Here is a 24,209-nt window from a genome sequence, read left to right as displayed (position 1 = left end):
TCAACAATAACAATGCACTTTATAACCATAGGGGCTGAGTAGACAAGCTGGATACTGTGTATATCAACATTCTTTGGGAGAAGAACAAGGAATTATGGTTCACATTCAAAATAAAAATGGTGAAATTATCATCAAAAGTTAGCAGCACTGGGGCTCTTAAGTTTTGAATTGTTCAGAAATGAATAAAATTGAATAAGCCTTTGGCAAAAATTGAGTGCACAAAGCAAGAAGGGTTATGGGTAATCACACCTCACTCACTATGAAACACTTCATCTATTAGCTCACGCAGTGCTGCTGTCATATTGCAAATAATGTAATGAGGCGAGTTCTACCTGGTATATCGTTGTTCACAGAAAATACTTAAAGGTACACGGTCACCGTAAATTTACATATTCCATATATGGTAAAGGGGCTGAGCTTAGCGTACTACCCTGTAACACATGTAGCTGTCCGACTTCTATACGTCAAAGGACATGCAGACGACGCTACTAAGAAAGCCATGGCTGGTCGTGTGGAGGTGCCCTTTTTAAAAAGCTGCCACCCGCGTAAAATCTGTGATTGGCTATTAAAACACAGGTGACCAAATACCTTTAATATTTACTGTACAAAGAGATCAGTGTTGGCAATTTTATAAAAAATGTGAAAAGAAGTAAATCTGTAGTACCTTGAACTACCTAAAGTTTCAGATCTAGTTGTCTGAGCTAAAATTAGATCTTCAAGAGACAACAGCTTCATTTGAATAATTTCAGTAACATGTTGGGAATTTCTTGACTTTTTGACCGAATCTGAAAAAACCTACAAACCAAAAGAAAGTGTTCTGATCAGCCCCTTGCAAAGTAAGATTTGGCAAAACAATCAAAAAAATGTCAATTATTTATTCAGATTCCATGATAATGACAATTTCAAATTCACAACAAATTTCAAAGGATCTTACAATCTACATTTGCAAGCTATTTGACAAGGCATGGCCTGACCACAAAATTCCAAAAGTACAAATATCAAAATGAAGAACAACATCTAGCAAACTTTTAGCATACATTTACTGAGCTGCACAGCACTCGTGAAGTAAGGCAAAAGGGTAATACTTCTGATTCATTTTCTGACTGTAAGAACTCTGAAAACTTGTTTACAAGTGATTATGGTGACAATAGTTTCCAGCTTTTGATAGTTGCATTGTTTTTAAATTTTAACTCTACAATTGGTACTGAACACAGTGTACAGTTTCTTCTATTCCCCAAAGTGTATTGAAATATAAAGTATTAATCTTGCAATCCCATCACACATGCACAGTATGAAGTAATTTTGTTGACAAATGAATTCCAGTCTATTGCATTGTAACAATAACGTTGGTTATGTTGAAATATTTAACACTGGGCATTTTCCGTGTGATTTTAGGAAAGAACAAGAAACTATATATTTCACCAACACAATAACTTTTCTTGAAAATACATTATACAGATAAAACTTTAAGAACATCACATATAAGTCAGAACTTGCCGAATTGGGCAAATATCTTTTTCCATTCTCTAGCCTAGGTACTTTATGGGTTCAATCAATATTCATATGAACAGATCATGTAAATTGACGTTTTGTATGCTCTTTAGTCCCTCCACATTGACTCCTTCACTCTGGTTCATCATCATTCTGGGCCCTTGTCCTTATTTTTCTACATTTCTTTCCTTTGAAAGATCGAAAACCAGACTTCTGAAGTTCTGAATGGTCTGTTACAGGGTCAGTGCTGACATCTGATTGGTTGTCATCCTTACTTTGTGATCCAATCGGCTTCAAGGATTCTGCTGAGTCTCCTGATTGGTTACTTTCATCCAAATGTTCAAGCTTGAGGCTGGAGGATTGTTCGCTGTCACTGCTACTTTTTGCTGCTGTTGCAAAGGTTCTTTTCCGAGATGAATGTTTTTCTCTCCCTACAACATACTCTGGCATTCTGTGCGTATGATCAATAAATGGAGATACTCCCAGCTGATCCACTTCCGCTCTCTTTGCACCCGTTTCCTGGGATACTGGCTTTCTGAACACTATCTTTGTTGGTTCATCTTCTTCCTTCTTTTCTCTTTGACTTTCTTCATTTGTCTTTTTGCATTGTTTCAAGAAATCTAATGCAATTTTTCTGTTCAGCTCATCATCTCTGACACCCATATTTTCTTCTCCAGTTTCACTTAAGGAATATTTTTTCCAACTATAGGGATGCAACACATAGTCCGGAGTTGCTTGCTTTCTTGGACCACGATGCTCCTTCTGTCTCCTTGATGACGGAACTTTTGGTACTTTGAAGTCTGTTTCTCCAGGTTTGGTGCATTCTTGTGTTTCCCTTTGAGGAATCTGATCTGAGTCATCTTTCTCTTCATGCTGGGGCTCAGAATTCCTCCATCTGGCAGTATCTTGGTGGTAAGATTCCTCCAGAACTTTAAGTCCCCCAAAGACATCTTTACTTCTATTTTGAAAATCACTGCCTTGGGAACCAGTGTTCAAGCTAAAATCTTGTCTTCCTTCTTCTGAGTCAGGATTAGTTGCCATTTCAGATTATGGACACTGTGACAGATTGACTTATCAGCTGTTGAATGACAAGACAAATATTATACATTAAAGTAAATCTATTCATCTAGGATCTTCCTTTGCTCTAGAGATCCTTGGTATATCTCTCATTGATAAGAACAACCTACCAGTTTGTAGACAATGTCACAGTCCGTCCATGGAGGACAAGGACAATGTGTTGTATTTGCAAAGCTAGTAATCAGTATGGAAACATAAATTAAGGAGCAAGAGCAATACGAAAACATCATTGCGATCTGGAAAAAATAAATACGATAAAAACGTCAAGAAATACAGCTTTTTGTCCTCTCAAATCAGATGAACTGGCCAAGTATCCAGGACCCCCTGCTTATTTCAATGGAAAAAACTGAGGCAATATATGTGCGTTGGCAGACTTTGCACAGATCATAAGGTGGATGCTTATATAGCCCACAGCGGGCAAAGAAAGCATATACCCAAGAAAAGGCAAGCAACGGGGGCCAGTCTACTCTTTGCTGCAAAATGATGGGATGGCTAGCAAGCAATTACATTCCTTATGTACTGTATGTATGTATGTATGTACACTGGATTGTCTGTGTTTTGATACAAGAAACGTGCAGCACATGACTGCATGTACTACATTTTTCTAATGCACTGCGCAGGTGGAAAGTCATGGTGCCGGAAAGACTTCCTGTGGCCTCCTTCTAAACCTCCATTTTTAAGTAGGACATACTTGTCCATGTTATATATATATATATATATATATATATATATATATATATATATATATATATATATATATATATATATATATATATATATATGTGTATATATATATATATATATATATATATATTATATATATATATATATATATATATATATATATATATATATATATACTGGCAACCCTAAAAACCATGCACAGTAGAAGACAGATCTCGCTTCTACTGTCTCCGCTGACACAAACCCGTACCCTAATTCTTAATCCTTTTAAGGTGATTGGAGGGATAATAGATGTGCTCATCCAGGCACGGTCCCTCTTGTGGAGGGACCGTGATCCAAGGATATGGGATGAAATCAGGTAGGAAGGCCGCGGGGAACTATAACAGCATGCCGTAGGAGGGAGAATAGATGAAAGTACAGTCGCTTTTCGTTGGGTACACGGCGGACAACCCCTCTGACGAAGAAAACTACGACGGACGGGTGCTGGCTTTGTCCCTAGCCACACATGCGACTGTGAATGCATATGAAAGCGCCGAACAATCGGGTTGTGACTTGTGTACTTGTTCAAAGTTGTGGGCTGGAGTTTACAAGTGGGAAAGACATGGTAAATTCGCCTAACATACTTCATCGCCAATATCGGGACGACGTACAGCTACAATATTGAGTATATGTTGCTGTATTATAGTTGATTTAACGACTGGAGCGCCTCTCAGCTCTGTTGCACTGTTCACCAATAGTGGTGCCAGTAGTGGTGCGACATGCACGCGTGCACGGAGCAACGACAGAGTCACGACACTCGACTTGCGACAAGTACTGTGACAGTGACCCGGATGTAATTCTTTGTAGTGCATTGTGGGCCAACTTGTAATCCGCCTTCCGCTTCGCGTCTACCCTGTCGTCGACTGTATCCGGACCTCCAAATTCTTCCTTTTGGGAAAAAACGACGCAAGCACATTTTCCAAAATGAGCGGAGGGGTTTACGGAGGAGGTACGTAGTTTCAAAACACTTGACCTAAGGCGAATAACAGTGATTTATACCAATATATAGCAAATTGAAGTGTATGTGATCACGTTCACCTTTTGTCACATGTGGATGTTGTTGTTGTTGATTGTAGTGAACATGTGTGCCTACAGACGGCAGACAGCTCATCTCAGTGCTCTGCGTTCGTGGTGTTACACGACCTGAAAACAATATTAGATGCAAGATGCCGTGCAAAGACGCGACATCAATGATACGCAGTGATGTTACATGTAATGGGGATTGTAAATAACGAAGGGCTAGGGACGCGTAAATTCACCATAAACTCGTTTGACTTTGAGCAATGAGCGAACTTCTCGGTGTCACTCGATCATGCTCGATTTTATAACTATAAGGGTTCTACAACTTCAAAGGTCTTATGAGTCTCGCGTGTTCTCCCTTTTGATTCCCCCAAAATTTTGTCATAAGGCTTACTCTCCATGTCAAAATTTAATAATAATAATAAATAATAATAATTTATTTATAAAGCGTCAGTATCCACAAAAATTGTGATCAAGGACGCTGAAAAATAAAATACATTACAAAAATAGTTAAAAAGCAAAGTTACACCACAAAAGTTGTTAAAAATAGTTAAAAAGCAGTTTTAAAAAGTAAAGTTTTCACATTTGATTTAAAAACAGATAGGTTTGGTGACTGGCGGATGCTAAACGGGAGATTATTCCAGAGAATAGGAGCTGCAACACTAAAAGCACGATCACCATAGCTCTTAGTACGTGATCGAACAGGACAGAGTTTAAACTGATCAGCTGACCTCAAGTTGCGATTTGGAACATATAATGTGGTCATATCAGAAAGATAAATTGGTCCAAGCCTATGAATGGATTTAAAAATAAGAACTAAAATCTTAAAAACAATGCGTTCTGAAACAGGTAACCAATGCAACTGATACAAAATTGAGTGATGTGAGAGGTGGTTTTGGAACGGGTTACAATTCTGGCGGCAATATTTTGAATCCGTTGAATACGACTGATTTGGTATTTAGGGAGCCCTAGTAAAGTGAATTACACGAATCTATTCGAGATGTAATAAATGCATGAACCAATTGCTCTGTAGCGGTTTGAGATAAATATTTACGGACAAGTGCAATACGACGCAAATGAAAAGTGGCTGAACGGCAGATCTGTCCGATATGCGGTTTCATTGTCAGACAAGAGTCAAGGAGGACTCCCAGGCTCTTAGCCTGACAATGGACGGGAATCAGAGCATCGCCAACACGAATTTCTGTAATCCCTCTGGCAGACAGATCACCCGAAGTAGCAGAAAAAATAACAAATTCAGTTTTATCATCATTTAAACACAAGAAATTTGCAGACATCCAAGACCTGACATCAGAAATACAAAGTTCAAGATTTGAAAGCATCCCAGCAGCATTATCTTTGGTAAAAGACAGATACAATGAAGAGTCGTCTGCGTAAAAACTATACAGACATCCATGGCTAGAAACTAATTCGCCTAATGGAGAAGTGTACATATTAAAAAGTATAGGTCCAAGAACCGATCCCTGTGGTACCCCAGTGTCAAGCGGATAAAATGGTGACGTGGTGGAATTCACAAGTACACTCTGGGTACGATTGGAAAGATATGACTGAAACCACATGAGGACAGTATCCGAAAGACCAAACCGGTCTCTTAAACGATTAAGTAGAATAGTATGATTCACAGTGTCAAATGCTGCAGAAAGATCAAGCAATACAAGGAAAACATCCTTTTTCTCATCAAGAGCAAGCAAAATATCATTTGTTACTTTTAGGAGAGCAGTCTCTGTGCTATGTCCTGGCTTGTATGCAGATTGCAATGGCTCATGCAGTGAATGGTTAACAATGTGGGAAGTAAGCCTCTTGGCAACAATGCGTTCTAGGATCTTCGACAAAAATGGCAAGTTAGATACAGGACGGAAATTTTGAGAACATCATGATCAAGAGAGGGCTTTTTAATGAGAGGTTTAACAACGGCTTCCTTGAAATGAGCGGGTACAACAACATACCGTAGAGAATTATTGAATATTTCAGTGATGTGAGGTAACAATACTTGTGTAATATCTGGATGTTTGAAGATCTTGGTTGGAATCGGGTCAAGGCAGCAGGTTGATGAAGGTGATGAACGAATCACCTTGTCAATTTCATCAACAGTTGTAGGTTTAAAGGCGTCTAGGCGACATATTGGTTTCAATACAGTCACAGGCTGTGAATGATGGTAATTAGAATTTCCAGACACAGTACCAAGGTTCAAAGTTAGTGACTTAACGCGATTTAAGAAGAATTTAGCAAAACGATTTGCTAATTCCGGAGAGTCATCATGTTTTGGTAGAACAGCGGAAGTATTATTATGATCAAATAGGCCCTTTACGACCTGAAATAACTGTTTTGGTTACCTGCGCAATCGTCAACAAGTCCCACGTAATGGCTCTTTTTGGCAGCTTCAACAAGACGAACGACGTCAGTCCGACACGCTCTGTAAATCTGGCGATGTACTTCCAATCTTGTTTTTCTCCATACTCTTTCTGCCTTCATTCTTCTCAACCGTGCATCAATTATTGACTGATTAATCCATGGAACTGGTCGCCTACTTGGGACCAGTCTCTCACGCGTTGGTGCATGGCGATCAAAAGTATCGCGGACTGTGTTATTGAGCAGCCCCCAATTAGCAGTTATGTCGGCATCTGATTGGAGGTGGATGGATGCAGATAAATCTGCAGCGAACTCTTTAGCCGAGAATGATTTCATGTTTCTCTAAGTAACGGATTTACGAGTGGTTCTGACTTGAGAGAAATTGTTTGTGGAGAATAGCACTGGGAAATGGTCAGAGATTGCATAAATCTGTTCGACTCGAACATCAGCAATGGTACTGTCATTGGCATGAGTGATGATATGGTCAATAGTATGACCAGCACGATGTGTAGCACAAGTTACCAATTGACGCATAGAAAATGATTCCAGGATGTCATAATATTTCCGGACATTTGAGCACATCGGATTATCAATATGAAGGTTGAAATTGCCAGCGATAATAAGCGGCGAGTTATCAGTAAGATGACCAGACAAAAATCGGTGAAGTCATAGACGAAGTCATCGACGGTGAAACCATTTGATTTATTTGGTGGATGGCGATAAACCGTAGCTAGAGTAATATGCGACGATGGAGTCTTTATACGCACTTCCATTAATTCAACTGATTTGATTGAAGTAGGGACTGGATGTTGGGACACTGACAATGATGAGTTGTAGATTGTTGCGATGCCTCCCCCACAACCTTTACGCGGGACACTGATAATGTTATAACCTGGCGGAAGGACTTCTGTGATGAGGGATGAATCACTTTCATCGTCATGTAGCCATGTCTCAGCAAGCATTAAGACATCTAAGTGGCGATCTTGCAGGAATTCATTGATGGCTGTGGACTTATTACAAAGTGATCGGCAATTCATGAAGGAGCAACGTAGAGTATTTCTGTGATGCTGATTATTGATTTGAGACGATTCAGTTCTGCTTTTTGAATGTTCGATGAGAGGAATCTTGATCAGATTGCCATAAGCAGCACGGGAAATCTGATTGGTTGTTCCACAAGAGTTAAACAGGTGGTGCGGCGTTATTTGTGTTTGAATGCGACGTTGCTTTTGTATTCTTGGTATTCTGAGTCTTACATATATTCGCATCTTTGAGTCTGTTCCATAAGGTGGTGGTTACCCTTGACAATAGGCGGTCATTCATGACATTCTTGCCAATAGGAATCAAGGTGGCAGCTGTGTACACTGACGAAGGCATGGCTTGAAAAAATGGTGACTGTGGAAATGTCAAGGCCAACAAGACAAACTAAAACCAATGTAGTTCCAAAATCAGGAAGGCACGGCTGTCAGTAACAGTTGTGGAGTAAAGTCCAGACATTCATAAACAAACTTGAGGAGGATTAAAACGACGAAAGACACTTAAATCGCTTAAAACGACATGAACTGGAGAGACTAAAAACAACGAGTGCAGCACGTAGCGCGACTCAAATAATGTTACGTATGTTTCTTATGCCTCATTAATTTTTTTTTTCTTTTTCTGGATGGCGGTGAAAAGAAGTGCCTTCCTCTTTCTATGCAATTTAGTTTTGTCGGGTCTTCCACGTTATTTTTACTCTTAACTGAAATTAATGTCTTATTCTATGTTTAGCAAGTATCCATTTGATTTTAGGCTCAGCTTCACTGTCAAGGCAAAGTTACCCATTATTTTTCTTTCCCCCCCCCCCCGAATTGATTATCAAAATATTGAAACTGTCATATCCAAAGTCCAAAGAAAGAACGTTTTTCAGTGAAATCAATTTCCCAAACGATATGACTGAAAATCAGTTTTTTTCTCTACTTAAAAAACAAGAGTTATCTTTTAATGAACAACTCTCAGATTATATTTTTACACTATATAAACCAAGAAATACCTAATATGTTTATTATTAGCTACTATTATTATACTGTATTACTTTATCTTAATTGGAGAAAAGTTTGAACTTAATGTTTGTATAACACTTTTATTGCCACAAATATGATGTAAATCCTATATTTACAAGCAAGCAATAAAATGTTATTATTATTATATCAGGAAGCACACGGTTACTCTACCCCACATAGAGAAACAGCGATCAGCACATCGTCAAAGTGAATAGGATACTAACATGATGGTTATACCGTAGCGCTGCGTGGCAGGACTTTGTGTTAATGGCTATGCCTCGTGATAGAAGGCAGAGCTCTTAACACACACCCCTGCCACGAAGAACTAGTTATAGCTGTGAATATCACAATGTACATACATCTTGAGAAATCATCTGTAGATACCATAATTGAAGAATTGTCATGTCAGCTTTTTCTAAAAGCAAATTGACTAACTTGATAAAAATTACAATGGAAAACAAAGTGCTAAACACAGTCATTATTCAATATCAACAAGAACTACATGTAATAGGACAATCAGAGATTGAGGACTGCCCCTTTAAGATGGTACTGTATTTATGACATGTGCTGTGTGTACATTGATTGCTGAAGTGTTTCTAAAACACTCTATATTTTACAGATGAAGTTGGTGCCCTCGTGTTTGATCTCGGTTCTACTTCGATCAGAGCTGGTTATGCAGGTGAAGACTGTCCCAAGGTAATGAAATGAAATGGAGTACTTGCAACCATTGTAAGAGAAATAAACTTAAACTTAATGTAGCTGATGTTAACTTTAACCTATATCCTGCCAGGCGTGTTGGTTCCCCGTCTGCAAAGTCAGTGAAAAGTGGAATTTAGCCTAATTCTAAACATTGAAAAGTGGAATTTAGCCTAATTCTAAACCAGTGAAAAGTGGAATTTAGCCTAATTCTAAACCAGTGAAAAGTGGAATTTAGCCTAATTCTAAACCAGTGAAAAGTGGAATTTAGCCTAATTCTAAACAGATGGTATTTTGGCCTATTTTTGCATGGTATTCTTGCGTACAGCATCTATGTTTTCAGGGGCCCATCAGTTTCAAATCTTTGTTAAAATATTATGAAAAGGACATGTTATTACCTCACTGGTTTAAATAAACAACTTTACCAAATGGTGAAGTATGAAGCTGAAAGATAAAGGTTAAAGAAACAACATTCCTTACATGGAATAATGATCTGAAGAAGATAGTGTAGATTTTAGACAAAATTTGAATGACTGCAAGGAATAGAGGAAAGAGGTGTAAAAGTATTTGCCTAGTTATTCTTACTGTATGTTTGGTGAGGTCTTTTTCAAGAGTGTCTTTTCTGTGCGCACTTTTCGGCCGTTCTTTTTTGTTTTCACAGCCAGCGGTGTTGAGAGAACAGTAAAATGTGGAAGGAGAAAGGATTCAAGAACTCATCTTTAACCTTGGTTACAGGCAAAACTAAAAAAACTACCAGGACCAGTATTTCTGGTCTTTTCTAGAATTGTAAAGTATGTTATAGGGCTGATGTCTCCTATCACATGATACTACAACAAACCTTGGAGACTGTACAGTACAGTGAAATAAGCTACAGTACAATGCAGTTTTATTTCAGTTATGTCATCATCAATATTTGGAATAATGGTTGATTTGGAGAGCTTATTTATAACATTGCAAATGTACCAAAATAGCAACTTTTATCCTTTGAGGGTTTTTGTTCATTTTCACCTTCAGGCAGAAATACCAGTTCATATGGTTGTGAAAGATGAACCAGCTGATGAAAGCATGGAGATTGATGGATCAGGGGATCAATCAAAGAAAGACACAGGAAGCAAGAAGAAATATTTCATTGACACAAATTCCATTCATGTACCCAGAGAAGAGCTTGAAATTGATACTCCCTTGAAAGATGGCATGAGTAAGTTCTGTTGTTTTATAAAATTTGCCAATATTGAATACAACAATTGAAACAATAGTTTGATAATATTGACACAAATGCAACTAGGTATCAGGCACTACATATATGTCAGGGCTATCAAAATATTTTATGCACTCTTCTGTGCAAACCTTCTATTACCTTAGCTGTTGATGTTGATGGATGAATTTTCTGTCAAAGATATCGATTGCTCTAGACTTACTTCGCCCACTTGCCATTTGGAGATTGGAAGGTCCCCAAGTAGAAGGGGGACTGCAGACAGCCCCTCCAAGAAATGAATCTTGCAGTCAATGTCAAATACTGATGGTGGTAGATTCTGAGACAGTCATCATGTTCAACATCACTTTTCAATAATTTACACATGACAAATGATGACAGTTTAACCTTGTGTGTATATTTCACTAATTTCATATGTTACGCATATGCAGCTCTTATTTCAGTTTACTTCATTCATTCTATTTCCGACAGTTGAAAACTGGGATATGCTCCAGGCACTGCTAGATCATACGTATGGTAAACACATACGATCAGAATCACACCTTCATCCTGTGTTGATGTCAGAACCACCAGTAAGTATAATGTGATATTCCATGTATAATATGGCATCTCAGGAAATTACGAGCAGCTGATCAATGTGACTTCTCTGTTTTGGTAACCTCTATAAAACTGACAACGGCACATATACACATGGTACCATACATATGTTTAGATCACTATCAGATTTCAGCAAATTTTATTTCTTTGCAAAACATCCCCAAATTTCTCCTTAACCCTTTGAGTGCTGTAATTTTTTTCCCACCAAAATTTTAGTGCAACATTTTACCAATTTTCATGAATTTTTCTGCAATTTTTACACTCCCATATATGCATATGTATATATGCAAATGGGAGGTATTCGTATAAGGTGGCAAAATGGCGTCTGTGTGTATGTAAGTATGTATGTATGTCTGTTAGTCCGTCCACATCAAAAACTCCTAAACCGTAGCACCTACTGTCTTAGTATTTGGTGTACAGGTGCACCTAGGGGTGGAGATGTGAATTTGTTCAAATGAACATGTCAGTGCCAAAAATATGCAAATGAGGGGGAAAAAGGAAAAATCCTGCAAATGGCTAAAACTCAGTAAGCATTGGTCAGATTTGGTTGAAACTTGGTATGCAGATTTCTTTAGGTATTCTAAATTATGTGTGCAAAAATTGCGATGAAATTTGCATGTTTGTATTTTTAGGGTATTTTTTCCGTTTTTAGTCAAAAAATCTTGTTCTCTGAAATCACTCGTCTGATTGCTATGAAACTTAATATTCATGTTCCTCAGAATGACCTCAGTCATGCTTGTACAAATTGTATTGATATTGTCATATTTGTAATTTTGGGGCAATTTTCCCAATTTTTGATAGAAAAATTTTTAATCCAAAAACTGCTGATTTGATAGCTTTGATACATGTATTTGGTATACAGATATCTAAGATTAATCTCAATATAATGTATTGAAGGTATGTTGAAACTGGCAATTTTTTTTTTTATTTTTGGGGCAATTTTTGCCTTTTTGGTCAAAAAATTTTTCTCCTAAAACTTCTGATCTGGTAGCTTTGATATCTAGTGTACAGGTTCCTAGGGTTTATGTTAATTAGATATATTTAAAATTAGGATGAAATCTGCAATTTTGTATTTTGGGGGCAATTTTTAGCTCACATTTGGTTTTACCAATGTGAGTTTATCGTATAGGCTGAAGTCGATGGCGTCTGTATGTATGTGTGTATGTATGTATGTATGTATGTATGTATGTACAGTATGTCCGTCAACATCAAAAACACGCAAACCACTGCACGTTTCAGCTTGGTATTTGGTGTGTGGATGCATCCTGGGCTATAGATGAGATTTTGTTCAAATGAAGTCTGCATTGCCAAAATTATGCAAATGAGCTTACAAAATGTGAAAATGGTTAATAATTAATAACTCAAGAACCGCTTTTTTGATTGCTTTGAAAATTTGTGTGCAGGTACCTTAGGTGAACCTGATACAGTTTTATGAATATTGTGAAGATATCGTTAATTTTGTATTTTTGCTGAATTTTTTTGTGATATTTCTCATTTTCAGTAAAAATTCTTCTTCTCTGAAACCGCCAGCCCAATCGCTCTCAAATTTGGGTTGTCTCTTTGCAAGGGTGTTACTCTTCTAATTTGTTGAAATTATGACAAAATTGGGAAAATTACTATTTTGGTGCAATTTTGTCATTTTTGGTCAAAAAATCTTAGACAGTATTTCCTTTTTAAAACCCCTGGACAGACAGCTTTCATATTTGGTACACAGACGTACAGAGATGACAATAGTTAGATATGTGGAAATTGTCCTGAAATATAAAAAATTGTATTTTTAAGACAATATTGTCATTTTTGGTCAAGAAAACTTGTTCTCAAAATTACTTGTTTGATAGCTTTGTAATTTGGTATAAAGTCCCGAAAGATGTTATTAGATAAATTTCTGCTCAAAGTGTTGGGAAACCCCAAAATTTGTATATTTTAGGTACTTTTCTCAGTTTGTGACCTTAAATGACCTACACCAACCCAGGATATGTTGTGAGACAATTTTGAAGGCTGTGAACATAATTTTGTCATATTTGGTACCAATTTGTAGGAAAATTTGATCCAGAAAACAAAGCTGAGGTGATTTTTTCATTTTGGACCAATTTTTGCAACTTTTCTATGTAAGACATACCACAGGCGCTTGGCACATTGGTGGGATAATAATCGTATTTAATATGTAAAATGTCTATATACGACTTGATTATTCAGTAAAAGAATCACCGTACATGAGATATTAGTGTAGGCCTATAGGCCTACATGTTGACTGGCATTACACCGACGTGGCTATGGCTGCGGCCAGGCGAACGCACTGCATAATCATCAATGTGTAGAATGTCTACATGACTTGATTATTTAATAAAGAATAACGGTACGTGATATTACTGTACATATCGGCTAGCTTAACCGAGAGGCTGTAGCTGCAGGGCTTTGGCCCGGCTTTGGCCCGTTGTCCACTGCTGCACAGACATAAAACTCAAGGCGTGAAAGCTTTTCACCGCCCGATTTCATAAATCAGCGAAATTCAGGATCTCTGAGCGTTTTCGGTGATAAAAACTGGTCATCGGTCAGGTGGTTGAATAAACAATCGATCGACTGGCCCTTTTGCCTAAAATCATACCTTACCCTATGCTACTGGCGAGAAATCGTCCTAAAATCGGCTGGGCACACCAACCCAGCGCCGGCCATTTTGAATGAGCTGCATGCAATGTATGCGCCTGTGCATACAACCCTTCGCAGATGACATCATTGCTCTTCTCTCATTGGACGCGTACATTGAATCCCTTATCAAATGGTCCACCCCGATGTATTTTTGTGCACAATTCACCATGCAGTGTATTTTAGTTTAAGATGTCAAGTTAGGTAAGGATTTGAAAGGAATAGTCAAGTTCACCACAGTTTAACTTTATCTCTTGTGTCATCATCCTTGTGTAATTGGTTAAGTTTGTAAGTTGTTCCAGATGTGGATGTACCAGCTGTTCTGGAAGAAAACAATGTTTACTTTTTCCTGTAGGGTTTCTGAGTTGATGATTGTATGTTGAAATTTCTCCATGTATCTGGTGTATGGGCAAAGTGTAAACGTTGGTTGCATGTTATGTATTTCAGTCTATGTCAAATATTGTAAATGAAAAATCAAGAACAGTTTACTGTGTGCTTGTAAAAGATAACATATTTGTCAATACATAAACTGCCTTGCAGATTGATTGTCTTAAATATTATCACAGAAGTAGAAAAGGAAAAGAAACTAATCAAATTGCTGTAACATATTCACTCTCAGTGCCTGTATAGGCCTATACTAACTATTTTATCATTACATTCAGCTGTTTCTTATATCTTTATCACTCTCCATGGGCCAAGGCACACTTGGGGTCAATGTCATCACTCTGTGCCAGTCTGTGTATGTCAGTCTGTCTGTATATGTATGTCCATGTTTCATACAATTGTTGACTTGTTTGATAACTATATGGGGGCGAACAGTGATGTTGTCACTAATTTTTGATAATTTTGGACCAAACGGACATCACATTTCATTGGCTAAAGTTTTTTATCAAAATTTTGGCAGAATTCTGAAAAAAATTCACAGGGTATATTTTATAAATGTGACAAAAATTAACATTGGCGCTCAAAGGGTTAAAATGATTCAAAACCTTATATGAGTAGCCTTCTGTGATGACTCAAGTATTATGAACAGCCTGCCTTTTTCAGCTTTTTCAGGAAAATGTTTCCACTATTTTTCCACATCAGAAACGCTGATGTGTGCATGCAGCCAATGTCAGCCAAGAGGTATCTTGTTAAAGTGACACTAGAACAAGTCTGTCTGTTTGAAGTTAATAACAGTAAACTCTGTGAAGTTTGCTTGACGTAGCAACCAAACATTTCTGTTTCTGTTTCAGTGGAATGTAAGGGGAAAGCGTGAGAAACTGACAGAAGTGATGTTTGAGCAATACAACATTCCAGCATTCTTCCTCTGTAAAAATGCTGTACTCTCAGCGTATCCTTTCATCAATCATATGTTCTGTAAATTTTGTTTCTAAGCTAATATGATATAGCAGTTGTAAGGAAATAATGATGATGATAAAGGCCAAAACTTGAATAAACCATGAAATTCATTGCTGTTTGGCTGACAAGAAGAAGTGTCATGCATTTTGATTAATAATAAAGTCTTTCACTTACATTTCCCAGTAGAACGGTCCTGGACTCCACCTAGCCCACTGAAAACAGTGAGACTGTATCAAAGTTGTGTAGTGAAATTTCTTGACCTGATGAAATTTTAAGTACTGAAATATGACTTTGATGTTGTATTTATGTACTTTAGATTCCATGTCACACATGAGGTTTGTTCATATTCATAACACATTCTGAATAATGTACTTCAGCACCAGGGTAAGCATCATTTCAACATCTAACTTTCACCGGTATAGAACGGGTATGTACTTTCTCACAAAATATCAATGGAATAATGTTAGAAAGGGCAAATACCTTGTCATTAGTAACATTACCAATGGCATTTATTGTTGGAAAGGAAGGGAATTTGCTCAACTGAAAGGATGTGTACAGATCTGGATGAACATTTATGCTGCAAACATTACAAACTTCCAAACTGTGATGAAACATTCCAAGTTTTGCAACCTTGACTGTGAAATTACAGATTTGCCAATGGCAGGTCAACAGGGTTGATTCTTGACAGTGGAGCCACTCATACGACAGCTGTGCCAGTTCATGATGGGTACGCACTTTCTCGAGGTAGGTGCTTTATCAGGACATGAATTAAAAGTAGAAGTTAATTTACATACATGTTCTGTCTATGGCTATATTATGTATACTGGCAGTATCACATCGGTATGTGAGGCAGCCATATTCATCTAGTATATTGCGTTTGTGCAATGTTCATCCTGTTATTTACATGCCAATAATCTGTACGATGCAACATAAGTCGAGAGAGTGCATTCAGTATAGACAAATGGTTCAATGGTTGTTAGTTAAAACAGAGCATTCAGTATAGACAAATGGTTGTTAATTTTAACAAATCTCTCAAGTAAGTGTTCTCTCAATACCACTGACACTGCTTTTTTATGTCCCTGGTACACTTGGAAACACCAGTGTAGGATCAATTTTTTCTTACACCCTGTATTATCGAGCAAGCGAAATATTTTTTTATTCGGGGAATGCTAGTTGGTCATTTGCTGAACCCATGCCAAAGTCCAAGGTTAGCATTTGATGTGAGTGAATGTTGACTATATTTTTCGAAGGGAATGATGTATGATGTATCGGAGACAGTCGTTATGAGTATCATGTTTTCTAAAATAAAAATGATGACTGTAATTTTCTCAAGTATTGAAGTGAACCAGAAAACTAATCCTACACACTATTATGCTGAGATGGAAAAGCTCCCACGCTGGTGAATTTCTGTACCATACAAGCCAGAGACTGAAATTCCCCAACTCACATGAGGCAGCCCACTGGGTTATGGGATTCTGCGAATCCCATCAAGAGTTCTTTTCAAACTTTTTTTTTTAGATGTTTCTTTTGCTGTTACTTTCAGCTTGTGTGAAAAGTCCGCTTGCTGGAGATTTCATCACATTACAGTGTAAGAAACTCTTTGAAGAACAGAACATTGATGTAGTTCCGCCGTACCTCATTGCCAGGAAGGTAAAGTCTGACGATCCATGTCATAGCTTTTTGTGTTTAAGTTTGGTATGTCTAGATGAGCCACGCTTTCCCAAGAGCTGGAACTCTGAATTTCAACATTGTAAAACGCAGTAAAAACATCAAATCAGTTGCAGTAAGGAGACCGTCAGTTTCAGTACCGTATACCCTCAAATAACTTTTCACTCCATACTTACTGAATTATATGGAAACAAACAGTACTATTAGTCCTTCATTGAAAATAATGGTCAAGCATGTTTGCATGATTCTTGTTAAAGTACCTTCTCACAAGAAAAATGAAGCTACTGTAAACGCGTGAAGTGAAGCAGATATCTGGGAAATTTTTGATGGTCACCGGTACATCCGATCCATCATTGGCTCTGTCATGTACCACCCAAAGAAGTTTAGTTCATTTTTCAGTTCAAACAAGCAACTCAAAAATACAGGAAAAGAAAGGCAACAATATAGATGTAAACATAAATAGTCTCATACATTTTTTTTGCAGAGGACTCATACATAAATTGTGTATATGACTCTAAGTGAGAAGTTTGTGGTGATCAATTTTGCTGCATCAAGTCCTGGATGGTACAAGCAACTTTGCATAAAACCCTATAATTCATTCCTCAAAAGTGACTTTTGAAACGGCTATGTAGATATCCAATTCAGGCACTTTCAACAAGTGAGATCCTTTTGCAGTGTTGTCCTTATATTTAAAAGTAGCCGGGTAATTTAAGAAAGTAGACGGGTGGACTGCGAGGAAGCGAAGCGACCGAGCGGCGAGTGAGCGTAGCGAACGAGGGGGGAGAGCGCGAGAGGGGGTGTCCCCCTCTCGCAAGGCGAAAAATGAAATTTTGGAGTGGAAATGGTGTTCTCTGGTGACATCTGAGGTGACATTTAGCTGAGACTGAAACAGTACTTTTGTTGTGTGTCTCAGACGTGGCTCACATACAACAAAACAAACAAACATGATTTTGTTTTGTTGTATTATTTATGACACACTTATGGTTTTATTTGCAGTGAAGATGTAACATTTAATCTTAAATCACCCGCTGTGTGCTCATTTCCTTGCTCATTTCCCATTCTTCATTACCACATAGTAGTTTCCCAAAAACCATCAAACTCATTCTATTCTAATCAAAACACATTCGCTTTTCTTAAGAACAACATCGGTAAGATAATTCACTGTAACAGTGTTCGCATTTACGAAAAAAAATGCGTATATAGAAAAATCATAACAATGAAAAAATGCGTACAGAGTCGATCGCATTGGATTGAGTCTCTACGCATTTTTTCATTGTTATGAGTTTTCTATACGCAAACGGTTGCGAAAGCACTCTCCGCGACTGAGCTTAGGCGACAACAAGACGAGATGAGTGCCCGCTTAACATTAAATTTTTTGCAACATTTCTGTCAATCACTCATTTTATGTGGAAAGTTTCAGATTCTCTGAGTGTAGTCTGAAAAATCGGCAGCGTCGAGTCAGAGGCACGTTACCATGTCAGTTGCTAATTTTCAGGCTAGCGATAGTTTCTGAAACTTATGACACAAAGTGAGTGATTGACAGAAATGTTGCAACAAATTAAATGCAAACCGCGCACGATCATCGCGTCTCGCTGTCCCCAAATTTGATCAAAGCAGATATGCAGCAAGGCGTCGGAAGGAACAACTCTATTTTCTTTCAAATTTGCTCCACGAGTCCGTGAAAAAAAAGATTCAGAGGGTCCATCGAAAGACACTATCTGGCAACCAACATGGAGAAGCGCAGTGAAATTGAACCCATGCCGGAATCCACGACGTATTGTCCTGTTGGCGCCAAGGTGAAGCCGTGAGCCGTGACGCGTCGATGATGCGCCGGTCGGCAACACACATGCCTGTCACCGTGGATTCTATTACGTAAAAATAATCAATGAAAAAAAAATACCCATTCAAATAAACAGTTGCTTCTAAAAAAATCAGTTCTAGCTCATTTTTTTTAAATCTAGAAAATGCGTCGGTATTGCTCTGAGAATAACTTGATTTGTTGAGAAGATCATATACTCGTAGTGACCGTGACGTTGGCAGCCAGCACGGCGGCAGAAAACTAGCTGCAGTCTCATTCACATCTTTTCGGCGCTTTTTTCTCACAAATTCAGCGAAATTGAAAGTTTTTCATACATAAACTAAATATCTTTTTGGAATCAAGTATACCTTTCGAACGGGCTTTCTTCGGGTAAAATATTCCATGAGCAGGTGCCAGTGGCTGACACCACATTTCTTTTTGACGCCATCGTTAAAAATCATGACCTAAGATGACCTTCATACTAATCAAACCAATTACACTGCTCGTAACAAAGACAGCACCATAGGCACGTCCATCAGCCAATCACACTATTTAACAAATAAAAGATCGGGCTCAAAAAGCCACAAACGGGTATTTAGAAACTGTTTTATATTTGTGCAGTTCCATGCGGGGAAAGAGGTCGCGAAACTATTAATCGTACGTGTGCCGTCTAACAGCTGGCAGTGCAATCCCCAAATTACAGGTCTATAAAATAATCTAATGACGTTAAAAGTAGCCGGGAAAAATGCAAAACAGCCGGATTATTTACCCGGCACCCGGCTCCTAAGGACAACACTGCTTTTGTGTCAGATTGTGGTCGGCTTACAGACTGATCGAATGATTGTGCTTGCACTCCTTAAAACTTGACAGCTGATCAATCTAAACCTTCAGATATGAGGTAAACAGCGCCCTCAGTGGTGGAAATGTTTTATGGAGGTTGACTTGATGTTTAGCTGAATCTTGAGTTGCTTGACTTCAACAGAATAGTAATGGATGCAGCATTTAACTGTTAGAAAACGGTCAAGACTAGCCATTGAAATATATTTTCGAGACGGTCTGTTTTTCTCAGGAGGAAGTTCCTGAAGGAGAGCCGGCCAAGTTTGTCAGGAAGGAAGTACCCAAAGTGTCTGATTCATGGCACAAATATATGAAAACAAAAGTCGTCCAAGACTTCCAAGCAACAGTTCTACAGGTACCTGATAACCCCTATAACGAAGAGTAAGTATAGATAGTTTTGTATACATGTATGTACATATACTCCATAAACAAACTTTTAAGTCTTACCAAGACTTTGCCGGCTGCTTCTCTGATGAAACATACATGTCATGCATGCTAAACATTTTACTTTTTGTGAAAAAAGAAAACATTCTGGTGTACTCATTATGAGATTTGTAGAAGAATGAGGACAACACCCTCAACCCTCAAAAAGGAAAACAACTTACAAAACTCTTGTATCATGTCATAAAAAAATTATCAATCCAATGAGCCTGATTAGCCACCTTACAGGATGTCCAATCTGGAAAAGATTGCCTTTGTGGCAGTCATCATTGTTTGAACTTATCCCAAGGGAGTCTGTAGTTAAATGCCAGTCAGGAAATAATGGGGAAAGAAATTATGTAGGCAGGGTCAATTTCTCAAATCATAATTTACCTTTTAAAGTGTATATTTTATTTGCTGTCTTTTAATCGCAGTGATGTCAACAATATGCCGCAGCTGCATTTTGAGTTTCCCAACGGTTATCATCAAGATTTTGGACAGGAGAGATTCCTCATACCAGAAGGACTTTTTGATCCATCTGTTGTTAAGGTAAACTTTTCATAAGATATGATAACCAAAAGCCATGCCTTGTGCTTGAATCAGACATGATCATGTTCATTGATGCAGAGTGTATGAGCTTTCCACAAGCTAACCAAACAGTATTGACTCATCTTCAATGAAGAATTCATAGATAGCTGATATTGCATCGTATACTGACACCACTTTTGGACAACATGCTGCATGCAAGCAGTTCTTCGGGAAGTTGCATGTCTACGGTTCCATTTGCTGTTAAGATTCAGAAATTGTGTTGGAAATTTGTAATAAAACTCAGCAACTTGAGGAAGAGACATATCAAAGTAAACAATAGCAAGATTCAAATCCCGTCACTATACTGTAAAATACTGTAAAACACAAGTTTTACTGACTTGCTATTACACATCGTGCCAAGTAGGTGAAATTGCGTGCAGATTTTTGCTCCACACTGCTTTTTACTGACTCGGCAGATGGTGAAGTGACAAGACAAGCAGGATAAGGGTGAAAAACCTTCCAGTTTCTTAATCTGTGAAACTTCAAGGTTAACGCTAATGTTAAAGCTAATTATTGCTGTGTGACACATCCTGTTGTTCATTATTTTGACAGGGTCTTGATGGGAACACAATGCTAAGTGTTGGCCATGTGGTTACAACAAGTATTGGTATGTGTGACATTGACATTAGACCTGTAAGTACCTGCGTCATTTCATTTTCTCCATTGCGAGACAAGTCTTTAAAAAGTTTGCATCACAAAAACAGAAGGATCAATCAACTAGACTAACTCCGTTTTTTTTTTTACAGAGCATGTACAATAGCATAATAGTAACAGGTGGAAATTCTCTGTTACTTGGATTTATCGATAGATTAAACAGAGAGTTGTCTACAAAGACCCCACCAGTAAGTATTCATTTCCATATCTGTCTGTACATTTCCTCAGCTGTGCTTTCTCTCTTCATCCAGAACATTACCCAAAGTCTGGGACTGTTTGAAAAAGAACAAGCAGTTCTTTCAATCAAAGGTGATTCAGTAGTATGTTACAAAACATGTTTACTTTCATGGAAGACTGCCCGTCTTGCATGTAAAACAATGAAGAGCAGCTTGAAGCATTTTGGATTATTGTTAGCCTCAGTATCAATCCAACTTCACTAGCATAGATCCCACACATGCAGCAATCCGTAGATACATGTAATGACATCATTATTACACAGTGAGGACTAAAAATTCAATAGTGTATTGATAATTGTGCTAATACCTTCATACATTTTGTTACACATACGATTTTCCGAAGGTGAACAACAATCAAAACTACCTTGATATTTGAAACTATTACCTGTTGACATAAGTAGTGAGAAGCTTGTCCCTTGTACTCAATTTTCACCAAACACAACAGGTTTTACATTATTGCAATCAAAAAACATTTTCATGACTTTAAGTTCTTGTTGGAAAATTTCACAGAGTATGCGACTTAAAGTGATCAGCAGTCCAGGGACATCAGAAAGAAGATTTAGTTCATGGATTGGAGGTTCCATCTTGGCTTCGCTGGTAAGTTTCCCAAGCTGGCTTGTAGTTCAGTTTCCAAAGACTGCACAAATGTAATAAAACAATAGCAGTTCAAAAATCATACTAACATTTAGGGCATGGTGCAATATTTTGTGGCTGTGCAAGACAAGTTTTTATGCCTGCACTGCACACTGGTTGCAAAGCATTTGGTAAATGGTTATACAACAATTTACATTGCCAGTCATTATGAATACATGTCATACTGTGAGCCAGTTTGCCTATCAAGCCCTTCCTTTATTGTGTTGTATTACAGACAGTCTTTGTTCAGGTGTCTGCAGCACAAAATTCCTTTGTGTCGCAGATATGATCTTATGTGTATTTGATATCTAGAGGGGGACCCTATCATAGCATTGTGAAGTTAATTACAAAAGGGAATTTGATGGATTTATCAATAAAAAATTATCTGTGTGATGTTTGAATGATACGGTCAGTTTGCTTCTGCAATACATGTGCTGGAGTATCTATAAATAGATTCTGTCAAATGTGTGCCTTTTCACTTCATTTTCAGGGAACATTCCAACAGATGTGGATATCCAAGCAAGAGTATGAAGAGTCTGGCAAAAGTTGTGTTGAGAGAAAATGTCCATAAAAATGCAAACAATTAGAAACCATGACATTACCATCTTAACAACTTTCAACTTCTGATATCATTGCTTTGCACATCGTGCAGCCTAAGACAGTTGAGACGTACATGTAATGCTTTCAGGAAAAGAAGTTATCCTTCCACTGTATCTGCCATTTATACGGAAAAAATAATAAGGCATTAATGGGATATCAGAGAGTTGTTTTCAAGACAGACCCATGGCGTTTCTTCATAAGTTAATTGACAAGCATTGTCTGTGTACCCTTTGTCAACAGCAATGCTCTGCTATGTTAATAAACATAAACATAGAGTGCTACAAGGAATGTAAAACTGGCTTTTCAAGTTTAAGAGCATAATTTTCTGTAACTGTTTCAGTGGTTAAAATAAAACACTTTTATATTATACTAAGTGTTAGTGTACATGACTATACAGACAGCTACATGCTGTGTTATTGGCATTGACATACGCCCTCTAAGCACGAAAAAGTTCTGGAATTTCTTCTGGAATTTCTTGCACTGTTCTTCGTCTTGCCAATACCAATGGCAACGCATGTAATTTGGCCAAAGAGACCCTCTTAGGATTTTCATATCAGCCCCATGGGTCCCTTTAGCACACAATTATTACTTTCTAATTGAAATCGGTAATCCATCAAAGCTTATCATATCTGCTAAGACTAGGAAGGCGTTGGAGGTTTTTCACAGCAAATATTGCACTCTGCAATAAGTCAATACACCTTGGCAGGAGTAAGACTGCTTTAGGTTTTAGTGGGAGAAATCTGTGTGTGATCCTGAGAATCTTCAGTTCCTATCAGCCATAGAAGTTGGTACTTGAAAGAAACAGGAGACTGGAAAAATCTGGTGTCAGGTCAATGGCATTGCCATAGCTAACAGTAACATTTATTTACACTTCAGATAGATTTAACCGTAGCTGTTGTCATATCCACATCTTTTGGTGATGCTGTTTTATCCAGTGAGACTACTGAAATTTATTGAGTCATTGATCCAGTTTTAAACAAATAGGGCACAAGGAAGTCGGAGAAAAGAGAACTATTCTTACAGGACAGGCATTCCCGATAGTCGTTTACTTCAGAATTCTAAGCAAGACTGTAGATAACTGGGACCATGCTAAGATGCAGTATAATTCACCATTACACTTTGTAATGGGTTGGTATCCATACCTAGGATCAGGTACACCAGTCAAGCTGTGCATGAATCCTATCATAAAAACTTTTTAACAAAGACAGAGTTAACTTGGTGTCTCAATACTGTCATAATACAGCTATCTCAAGAACCAAGTGCAAGAATGAATGGTTCACTTTTACCTCTTGGTAAATAGGCCACTTTCATGACCCCTGTGTGACCCTTACATCCTGGCATTTTTGTTGGTGTGAGTTTGTCATTTTGAGTTCAAAGTCTGCAACAGTTAACCATACCATTCAAACTCATATTGAAAACAAAAATTCGATTTTTGTGTGTCACAAATTGAAGAGTTCAATGTTGTATGATGTCATACCATAAAAATGCCAGTATGTAAGGTCACTCAGGGGTCATGAATTCAAAGTGGCCTATTGCATGCAGACCCCATTTGGTTGTGATCAGGAATTTAT

At 37.9% G+C, this 24,209-nt stretch overlaps 2 protein-coding genes across 2 annotated transcripts; one reads left to right on the top strand and one right to left on the bottom strand.

Moving 5' to 3' along the window:
• Nucleotides 1–855: 855 nt before the first annotated feature.
• LOC139139966 (uncharacterized) lies at nucleotides 856–4,090 on the bottom strand. The gene is made up of 2 exons (XM_070708939.1): nucleotides 3,876–4,090; nucleotides 856–2,569 (listed from the first exon to the last, which is right to left on the bottom strand). Exon 2 carries the CDS (start codon nucleotides 2,530–2,532, stop codon nucleotides 1,624–1,626), a length of 909 nt encoding a protein of 302 aa, XP_070565040.1. The 5' UTR covers nucleotides 2,533–2,569; nucleotides 3,876–4,090; the 3' UTR covers nucleotides 856–1,623.
• Nucleotides 4,086–23,005, top strand: LOC139139963 (actin-like protein 6B). The gene is made up of 13 exons (XM_070708936.1): nucleotides 4,086–4,240; nucleotides 9,334–9,410; nucleotides 10,425–10,608; nucleotides 11,095–11,195; nucleotides 15,099–15,196; nucleotides 15,854–15,948; nucleotides 16,748–16,854; nucleotides 19,740–19,888; nucleotides 20,362–20,476; nucleotides 21,068–21,148; nucleotides 21,262–21,357; nucleotides 21,916–22,002; nucleotides 22,529–23,005. The coding sequence occupies exons 1-13, from the start codon at nucleotides 4,216–4,218 to the stop codon at nucleotides 22,607–22,609; spliced, it is 1,296 nt and encodes a 431-aa protein (XP_070565037.1). The 5' UTR covers nucleotides 4,086–4,215; the 3' UTR covers nucleotides 22,610–23,005.
• Nucleotides 23,006–24,209: the final 1,204 nt, after the last annotated feature.

This window comes from Ptychodera flava, chromosome 9, assembly GCF_041260155.1.
Source record: "Ptychodera flava strain L36383 chromosome 9, AS_Pfla_20210202, whole genome shotgun sequence".
Classification (NCBI taxonomy): domain Eukaryota; kingdom Metazoa; phylum Hemichordata; class Enteropneusta; family Ptychoderidae; genus Ptychodera; species Ptychodera flava.
This window is presented reverse-complemented; position numbering and strand designations above follow the sequence as displayed.

Coding starts and splice junctions, on each gene's coding strand:
- LOC139139966 (XM_070708939.1), bottom strand. CDS start 2,532: ATGGCAACTAATCCTGACTCAGAAGAAGGAAGACAAGATTTTAGCTTG.
- LOC139139963 (XM_070708936.1), top strand. CDS start 4,216: ATGAGCGGAGGGGTTTACGGAGGAG. Junction 10,609..11,094: donor TCCCTTGAAAGATGGCATGA/GTAAGTTCTGTT, acceptor TATTTCCGACAG/TTGAAAACTGGGATATGCTC. Junction 19,889..20,361: donor GATAACCCCTATAACGAAGA/GTAAGTATAGAT, acceptor TTTTAATCGCAG/TGATGTCAACAATATGCCGC.